We start from the raw sequence: 9,654 nt of genomic DNA, 5'->3' as shown, positions 1-9,654 counted from the left end.
TTCCAAACAGTGAGGTGTAAATCACTGATCAACTACCTTTCAAATGTCCACCTGCTGTGGCATTTCTCTGTCTGGATAACATGGCTTGATCCTTCACCAAAATGCCTGATATGAGTTTTGTTTTCTCCCCAACTATCCCATACAGTCTGTACCAAAGTAATAAATAAGCAATGACATACGGCGAAGCTGTCAGAAAGTGAAGTTTAGACAGGGAGGGACGTGGGAGAGATCACGTCACTGGTCGATCATGACCGCCTCATTCTTCCTATCAAACCATACAGCACTTGCCTTCAGTCTCGAGTGTGAAGTGGAGCGGAGAAGACCCGCTGCTGGGGGGTGGGGGGGTGGGGGGCGGTAACAGTAATGTCTATGACAGCGACCCAGAGCGAGGACAGACTCCTCCTTTACACCACATACTGGTGGTTGCTGCTGTAGTTTGTCGTGTAGGCCTGCCGGCTGTACTGGAAGTGGTCGGTCAGTACGTTGTTCCAGCTGTGCTGCTGCTGCTGCTGCTGCTCTGAGCCATGGGAGAAAGGCACTGACCCGTTGGCCTGGATCTTCTCCAGCGCCGGGTTGTCAAAGGACATCAGGTCCTGCTTGGAACTCGGCAGCAGCTTCTTCTGCTTGTTAGCGTCATACTTGGCCTGTTAGCAGAGGAGAGGGGCAAATGGATTTTAAATGACTGGGTGTCTTAGGACGTTGGCCACCTGGCACTGCACTGCGGCTGCCCACTGATCCTTAATAGCTTGGGTGGGTCAATGCAGAGAATGAATTTCTCCAAGAGGATAAATAATGTGTAATGCCAATATTTTTCTTAAAGTCAATGGTAAACAGCCACAAGTTGGATAGAGTGTGAGTGATATGGAAAGATACTTTTAGGCAGTGAGCCCGGCAGTATGCAGTTTAGGAAAACTAACGGCTACAAATAGAGCAAAGTGCTGGTAAAGAAGATGATCACAGTACAACAGACTCAGCATGGAGCACGTCTGTGCTTTTGAGTTTAAGAAGAATGTTTATGATTGATTTTAGATTCAGAGGTTCCATTGGCAACCTTTTGTTAAAGAAATGATTGTTAAATAATCAATTAAATAATCCATATGTTTTATTCGTTGGTTTGTTTATTTTGCATGTTTGTTAACTTGTCCTGTCGGACTTGAAGATCTGTGCACTTCTTCCTCCATACCCGCCTGACCTGCTAACACCCAATGGTTGGGGGGGACTCACCTTGTTGTAGAGGAAGACCCCAACTATGGCCGTCATCATACCCAAGACGTTGGTGAGGGTGACTGGGTTGCGCAGCATCAGCAGTGAGATGCTGATGACCATGATCCTCTTGGTGGCATTGGCGACGGCGTAGCTGAGCGGGCTGACGAGGTTGAGCACGCTGAAGGCGATGACGTTCTGGGCAAAGTTGCAAAAGCCACTGATGAGCAGGAGGACAAAGGTACCAGACCACCCCGACACATCTGACTGGGAAAAGAAACAAAAATGGAGCAGGTAGTGTTTAGGTAATGTTCACCGTTTTAAATTAAGCCAAAATGCTGCCAAATGCTTTTGAATTTGGGCTGTTAGTCAGACGAAAGGAACAAATTGAAGACACTGGGTTCTGGGAAATTTTCATGGACATTTTTCAACTTTTTTTGACATTTCGTAGATTAAATTATTAACCTGAAATAATCAACGGTTGAAAACAAGCCCTAATAATTGCCGCAGGTCTTACTGTTTGAGATGTCTATCCACACATTCTGTCAGATAACTGCGGCACAAAATTGTGAAGCGTTGAATAAGCTTTGAAACGACTAGCTGAAATTGTTCGGTCACTGAGCGCTACAGAAAATTGCTGAAGTTCGTCAAGGAGTTTATAGTGTGGGGCACACAGGAGCCTCTTAAACTTTCAAGCAGATGCATTTAATTATGGCATTGTGTAATTATTTATGAGCTATTTATTTTGGCTGCTAAATTCTAAAACTCATAATAAAACATTATTTCTTGCTATTATTTTGATGGAGCAACATGATCATTTCTAGTCAGGAAACATGTATAAATGATGATACAAATGTCAGACTGCATTCAAGAGCTCTTATTGCAACTCACCAGGTCTCCATTCACGAGAAACACAGAGAGATCCACCAGAACCCAGGTGGGCAGCATGAAGATCACTGCATTAAAGCCCAGGATGTTGAGGAGCCTCAGGTGGTGAATCCGCGTGTCACGCAATACCTTTGATTAAAGAAATTGATTAAAAAAAAAAATAAAAAGGGGGTAGTGGAAAAATGACTTGAGTTGCGACTGCACCAGCACAGGTGATGTGGAGATGATAGACAGTCTTGGGTGTCTCCCTGTTTTGAAACTTTCTGTTGTCAACTACACATTTAATTTTAACCCCTCCGCCTGCCCCTTTAAAAACAGACACAGTCCATCCCTGGAAACCTAAAAAAATCTGGTGCCAGGAATGTTATATTAAACCAGGACACTTTATTGTTAAGTTGCAATGGCTGCTGAAAGCTGGATTTTCACTTCGATGCTGCCCAGAGAATATGATCATTGAACAACTTGGGAGTTTTAACCGTCTTAAGGAAGAGTTGTAAAAAAAGAAGGCTCTATGAAATGCAGCCACCATCTTGTGGCTAAAGAGAGAACAGCAGCGAACCACCTGAATTCAGCAGTTATAGGTTAGATTCTCCCTCCAGTCCCCCTCAAGCATTAATCTTAAAATTAGCTTGTAAAACTGAATATGGCAGTAAAATTTGAGAGTACTTTAACAGCATCTAAAATTGGTCACTAACTGACCAACACCCACGTCCAATTACTCAATTACCGACTGCCTGAAACCTGCACATGCTGTGAGAGTAACCACGTGACTAGCATGCGACTTATCTTATATGCCACATACAAGCCATGAAGATGTCTTGAAAATCTTAGGTCAGTCTTGTAAGTATGAACTGTCCATGTTGTAAAGCCACTCAGATAAATGCAATACAAGTAAAAGAAAGAGATGATTGATATGGATGATTTCTCTGGATGATAGAATCAAACTCATCGCAAGAAGCAGAAAAGTGACAAAAAATATTGTTGATGTAAATAAATTTGATCTAAACCGTTTCGAAACGTACATACAAGGACAATAATTAGTCATGAACGTAACAACCTGGTACACAAAGTCAAAGCTGAAAGGAAAAAAACAAGATCGACAAACAGGAGGAAAAGGAAAAAACGATCAATTATCATTTGCAGCCCACTTTTGAGATTACAGCAGATTTTCCTCTTGTGAAATTCAGTTGCCCCTCATGACTTTTTCGACACAGAACCACTTCTCCTCTCTGAATGCATTTCTCTCTCTCACACACACACACACACACAACACACCACAAACCAGGATGTCAGTTTCAGGCGTTTCACATCTTACCACTGAGAATTTTTTCCCCAATTACACCCCTCCCACCACCCTCCTTGGCGCAGGGATAAAGTGGCACATATCAGCATGGGGGTGATTTACCTTTTTGGAGAAGATGTTCTGCAGAGAGAAGCAGAGCGTGGCAGCCAGAGCACTGATTAATCCTGAAACATCAAAGGACAGCTCAGTCACTGTGGCCAGCAGCACTCCACCAATGATGGGGATGAGCGATACGTAGACCTACAACAAGGACGACACAGACAGAGGCAAAAGAGAAACAACACGTTAGTAGTTTGTATCAAGCGCAAGAGAGAACTAAAATTTCATCTGCTGCTGTTTCCCAACCTGCAAACCAACCCTGAAGTCATTACACTAAAATGCAACAAATTGACAGAAAAATAATTGGCAATTATCATGATGTGAGTGTTTTTGTTTGTTGAAGTCAAAGCAAAAATTGAAACATTCCCGGGTTGCAGCTTTTCATTATATAGGTTTAGCTGCTTTTCTGTGTTTTGTGTCACAGTAAAATGAACATCTTTGGACTTTGGCAAAACACAGTCTAAACCTGCAATTTGAAGATGCCACCAAGGGTTTTGGGAAATTGTGATGAACATTTTCAAGTTTTTTTTTAATAATTTTACACACAAACATTTAAGAAAATAATATGCAAATTAATCAATAATACGCCTCAATATATTGAGTTTGTCGTCATGTATAATAAATAAGGCATCAAACCGTTGTATCTGAGAAGCTGTTTGGTCATTTTGCTTGGAAAAATGACTTGATTACAAAATCAATTCCAAATTAATTTGTTATCAACTGCCTAATGGACTCACTGTTGCAGCTATAGTCATTAATTACAATATTAATATATACTACTCTAGAGGCTGCAGCCGGACCTACTCACCTACTACTAGCTAACCTACTAAGAATGAAAGTGTCATAACATCTACAGAAACATTGATTTGCATATTGAAAATGTTGGACCATGAGAAATGATACAGACATGCAGTTGTTGTGAAACCCACTTGAGCACCCACACACTAATTCTCTCAATCAACCCCTCACTGTGAAACTGAGAAAACACTGCACTGAACACCTACTGGCTATTTGCACCAATTACTGTCATCAGACGGCCCACAGTTCTTTATTGTCCAAACAAGCTGTCTCATACAAGTACAAGGTACAGAGACATGAACAATGGTATGACAAGAACCAGGATCTCAGTAGTAAAATAAGAGTAGCTAAAACAAGCTATAAAAGAGCAGTAAAAAAGGAGACTGCTCACTTGTTTAGTCAGAAATTGGTCCTCATACAAAAAAACAAAACAAGTATTTTTCATCTTTGCAGTCAGACGTGCGGACTTTACTGGCTCTAAACCAAACCTGCAGACTGGCCCTTTAAAGCAGCTGTCTTTTTTTGGTTGATGATTACACAGTCAGGATGCGCTAATAGGAAGCAGAGCAGCTTCAGGTAACAAGGTATTAACTATTTAAACATGACTCAGGTTGAAAAGTTAACAATATTATCGTCTTTATACACACAAAACAGTTTGCTATGTCCTGCATGTGCCAAAATAATTGTTCTTCACAAGTACACTAAAGGTAAGCGCTAGTTCTTTTTTGTAACTCTGAACATTAAGAGAGGCATCATCTATTTTGGCAGAGGCCTAGATTTCTGTCCCATTTCAGGTGTCCTGAATTATTTTGAAAATTCATCCTGAAGGCTTTCTGTGCTCAAAAGGAAAAGATGCAAGACTACAGAAACACATTTGAGGAGGGAACAGTTTAGTCAATTTGCACTATGTTCTTTTAAGATACACACTCAGTGTCCATATTATCACATACACCTGTACAGTCTAATGCAATCCGAGGCAACTGTTCTGCCATAAAGTTTACTTTTACCTATAATGTTCAGTTATTGTCGACACTGTAATAGAGGCGTTAACTAAATTATGTTTTAGCACTGAAGTCATAGTTAGTGGTGGTGTTGTACTGGACTGCATTATACAACAATTAATCAATTAATCAACTAGTTGATTGAAAGAAGATTAATCAACTGACGATTGATTAATCGGCTCAGTCAAAAATGCTTAACATTCAAATGTGAGAATCTGTTGGTTTTGTTTGACATATATGAACAATATGTGTTTGTACAAATCAAGCAAATCGAAGACATCAGTGTAGTCTCAGGAACTGCAAATAACACTATTTCTTAGCATCTAACAGAATGAACAACTAACCAAGAAAACAATCAACAGATTCACTGATAATGAAAATAATCGTTATTTATAGCTCGACATTATATTGAGAGGTATTTCAAATTTTCTGCTTCCCTAATGTCTGTGAATGGAAAGGACAACAAAAATTAGAATCACCATTCAATATAATATAGTCCAGTACGAAACCACCACTGTGTATAACCAATACACATAAAATCTAATTTACATATTTCTGACAATGTCAACAGAAACAGAGATTTGAAAAGACAGATTTTATGGCAGGGCTGTTGTATTAGACTGCATGAGGTTGTACCTTATAAAGTAGACACTGAGTGTATTTTGTACAGTCTGTGATGTTGGGAATTTATTTCAAAGTCACTTTTGAACAAAGTTGAGTCAAGTATAAACACTGAACTGAACTGTATTATTTTCACAAGGTACTTATTCAGTCTACAAGATGTTCCAATGTGTTATTGATACAACGTCAGGTTTCTCAGCACAGTACAGCGTAGCCTGCTACTCCTCAAACAGGATCTCTGCACATTAAGTAACACGTCATCAACACCTACGTTCCCTGTCTGTGGACGCAGCCTGTCTGAACACTGAACTGTTGGCTGGAAAGTAAACATGACAAGCTGATGTTAGACTCAAGAAGTCCTCTCATTCACATTTGGCAAACCTTGACTGTAAAATGTTCCACCGTTGGGAGGGAATATGAAGCTGAATCCCAGAGATGTCAAAACCTGTTACCACTGCCACAATCAAACTTCTGGGCCTCCGATCCTTATTCTTTAATTCCAGGAAGAGGCAGATAGTGAATCCTGGTCTGATTATAGATAATAGATCTTCAAAGTGAATATTACTAAAGGTAGAACTACATTATAGTTAGTAAAGCCAATACAATTTAACAGTTTGACAGAAGCTGTGCATGAAGAAAATACGGTCATACTTCCCCTGTGATGATATTTTTCTGTAATGATCAGTGTTCTATGGTGTTTTCTATAATAGCTACGAAAGGAGTGTCAAGGAGTGTCAATTTAGACTTTGTCACATTCAATGTCATATTTGTAGTTAAGCAATACTGCACATTGTTACCACACCCTGAGGCCAAGAAAATTAATTGACGACTTTGATAATTGATCTTTTGTTCAAGTCGTTTTCTAAACACAAAGTCTAAATATTTGTTTCTTCCAGCTTCTCAATTAAGAATATTTGTTGGTTGGTTGTCTTGGCCTTCTATGGTATTATGCTGAATATTTTTGGATTTTGGAGTAATGGTCAAATTACATGAGTCATCTGAAGACATCACCCGGGGCTCTGGAAAATTGTGGTGGACATTTCTCACAATTTTCTCCATTTTATAGACCAATCAATCAGTTAACAAGAGAAAACAATCAGCAGGTTAAGTTCTATTGAAAATAACATTTACTAGCAGCTCTAGATGATTCATTAACATAATTTTACTACTGTAAATTTTGAGTGGATTTGTATATAGTAATATTATCACACAATTTGACAAACTAACCCTAACGCTAACCCTGAAACAAAAGGACTTGAACTGAAGTTTAGTTTTATTCATGAAGACGTTCTGCCTGATTCCGTCATAACGTAGTGTTGCAGTGGGATAGACTCCAGGATATACTTAACTACTGTGATTGAAGTTGACCTACCAGTCCATCTACTGTAAATCCTTCCCACAGTTTTTCCTAAAACTCATGGGCTGATATCAAAGTATATCAGGTGACTTGTCCTCCAAAACCATGACACCGCTGAGCCAGAAAATGGGAGACAACGCTTCTTCTAGTTTTCATATAACTCTGCCCTCTAGTCTGGAAGTGTTCAACCACCTGCATGCTGCATTCCTTGATACTATGCATGATGGAAAACAGGCATGCATAAACACAAACTAAGCTGGCTCCTGATATAAAAAGTAGTGAGTGAATCTTGGGATTTTTTAATGTGAATGTTGCCAGTTTGTGGAAATAAAAGTTAGTTTCCCTCCCTGACCTCCACACTCCCACCGAGCGCCTCATCGGCTTCAGGGACAAAAGCCCCTGCAGATGGCCGTAATATGAGATGCAGTACAGGCGCAGTACTGTGCCACATCACCACTGCTGAGTCTCGAACACATGAGAAACAGGCTGAAACAGAGCAGGCCTTGTGCCTTGTTTACTGTGTCGAACCTACTCACCTTCGTGGTTTGCTTTTCTCTCATGATAATTCTTGATAACAGCACCACCCATATTGGCATTGTGGCTTTGACTGTGAAAGAAACAGATAAGAAAATATGGTAATGTCAGTTTGTTTTCTTTTTTTCTCGACAATCATGCAATAGCAACTATCAGCAGCAAATGGAGCTTAAAAGATGGAAGTTTGGACTACAATGCTCCTACGTCAGAGCCGAACCCACACCTCTGTCAAACTTGTCTCACTCTGATTGTCACGCCTCTGTTGTGTTGCACCATATATTCTCTTACCTACTATTACACTAAGTTTACTCTGGCGTGTCACTAACAATGACAGTTTTACTCAGCAAACACCTTGGTTATGCATTCAAATGACACATATTTTAAGAGTGCAACTATTTTTTTTTTTTTTAAGCTTAGAGTGGCTAAACCGGATCCAGTAATGTTGAAAACTCCTATCCACCTCAACCCTTATAACCTTCATGAAGTTACAATTTATTGCAGGACTCTTGTATTAGACTGGAAATTGCTTTCTAGTTCCAGAACCTGTTCTCATGGAAACTGTCATCTTTAATGACAGAAGTCCAGCAATGGCTCTAAAATTGGGTCGAAGGACCATCATGGGTCTTTAAAGTGATCCAACTGAGGTCTAAACATGAGAGGAATAGTTTCTGACATGATTTGAAGTTAAGACAGACTCTTGGAAGTTAACTGTTTTTCCCAGGTTCCCCTATGCACCCAGGTTATTAGGAACATCTCGTTAAAGCTAGCACGGTCTACAGTAATAGCCCTAAAATAAATCCTGCCAGTTGCTAAATCTGACATCTTGGAAGTGGTTCAGAGGAAGTAACACGGGAATCAAAATTAATGTATGCACAAAGATAAAGCTAACTCTGATTGTATGTTACTTTGACTGAGATCTGAGTACTTCTACCACTGAGCATTGAACATCATGTAAGACATGCAGCGAGTTAGGTTATTAAATTCCGCAGCAGGTAACCTAATATAATTTCACGTGGTTTCTTAAGGAGAAAAATCAATTACATTAAGAGGTGGTAAGTCTGAGATGAAAGTTAGAAGTGCACACTGCAACAACACAGAACAGGTTCAGTAATGGACCCTCCCCCCTGACGTACTATATCAGCGTTAATTAAGTTGGCTAGCTAGCTTACAGCAGCCGGTCTGTTACTCTCGAGGGAGTTTAAAACGGACTAATTTGAAGCTAGTTAGGGGACCAGTGTTGAGTTAATTAGGCTGCCTGATCACAGTCTATACAACGTCAACATTACCCGGGGCCCACAAGCGAGTAAACTGTCGGTGTCGCCGAGTTGTGCGCCGTTAGCCGCGAAGCTAACATCAGCTGACGGCAGACACATCACCGAGTTACCGTGGCGGACACGCTTCGGGTGGCCTCACTCAAAAAAGCTAGCGCAAATCCGTTGTACTCACCCGTGTGCGCATATGAAACCGGAACTTTCCATATGCTGAAGTGAGCCGACACAGATGCAAAGTATTTTCCAAAAGCTAAAGGCAAGATGTACCACCGGTAGTACCTGCCGGGCAGTTCTGTTTTGGGGACCCCCCATGCCCGCAACAGCGGCGGAAGGAAGACGACGATAGAGATGATGTGAAACAGAGATACGGTGACCGGGTACGGGAATCCGTTCAGGATGATTTTATTGACGATGTTGCCCCCCGAGCTGACCGTGTACCAGCACACACACAGTGAAACTATTCGGATCCCTTCCCTGACCGGGGTCCGCTCCACCGCAGCCATCTTCCAGCGCGGAGTGACGAGTCACCGGTAGTGTGTGTATGTGGCTTCGCCGGGGGAGGGCAGCGCTTCTCGTTAG

The 9,654-nt window shown here is 40.9% G+C and overlaps 1 protein-coding gene across 1 annotated transcript; it reads right to left on the bottom strand.

The window, feature by feature from the left end:
* Positions 1 to 343: 343 nt before the first annotated feature.
* On the bottom strand, positions 344 to 9,599 carry slc35e1 (solute carrier family 35 member E1). Its single transcript, XM_022756874.1, has 6 exons — positions 9,251 to 9,599; positions 7,807 to 7,877; positions 3,497 to 3,634; positions 2,095 to 2,220; positions 1,225 to 1,470; positions 344 to 644 (listed from the first exon to the last, which is right to left on the bottom strand). The coding sequence occupies exons 1-6, from the start codon at positions 9,576 to 9,578 to the stop codon at positions 405 to 407; spliced, it is 1,149 nt and encodes a 382-aa protein (XP_022612595.1). The 5' UTR covers positions 9,579 to 9,599; the 3' UTR covers positions 344 to 404.
* Between the last annotated feature and the right edge of the window lie 55 nt (positions 9,600 to 9,654).

This window comes from Seriola dumerili, unplaced genomic scaffold (genome assembly GCF_002260705.1).
Source record: "Seriola dumerili isolate Sdu_G_001 unplaced genomic scaffold, Sdu_1.0 BDQW01000002.1, whole genome shotgun sequence".
NCBI classification, from domain to species: Eukaryota; Metazoa; Chordata; class Actinopteri; order Carangiformes; family Carangidae; genus Seriola; species Seriola dumerili.
This window is presented reverse-complemented; position numbering and strand designations above follow the sequence as displayed.

Excerpts from the sequence above, each read along its gene's own strand:
- slc35e1 (XM_022756874.1), bottom strand. The coding sequence starts at position 9,578 with ATGGCTGCGGTGGAGCGGACCCCGGTCAGGGAAGGGATCCGAATAGTT. Across the intron at positions 7,878-9,250 it reads GGTTTCATATGCGCACACGG|TCAAAGCCACAATGCCAATA; the intron begins GTGAGTACAACG and ends TTTCTTTCACAG. Across the intron at positions 645-1,224 it reads GGGTCTTCCTCTACAACAAG|GCCAAGTATGACGCTAACAA; the intron begins GTGAGTCCCCCC and ends CTCTGCTAACAG.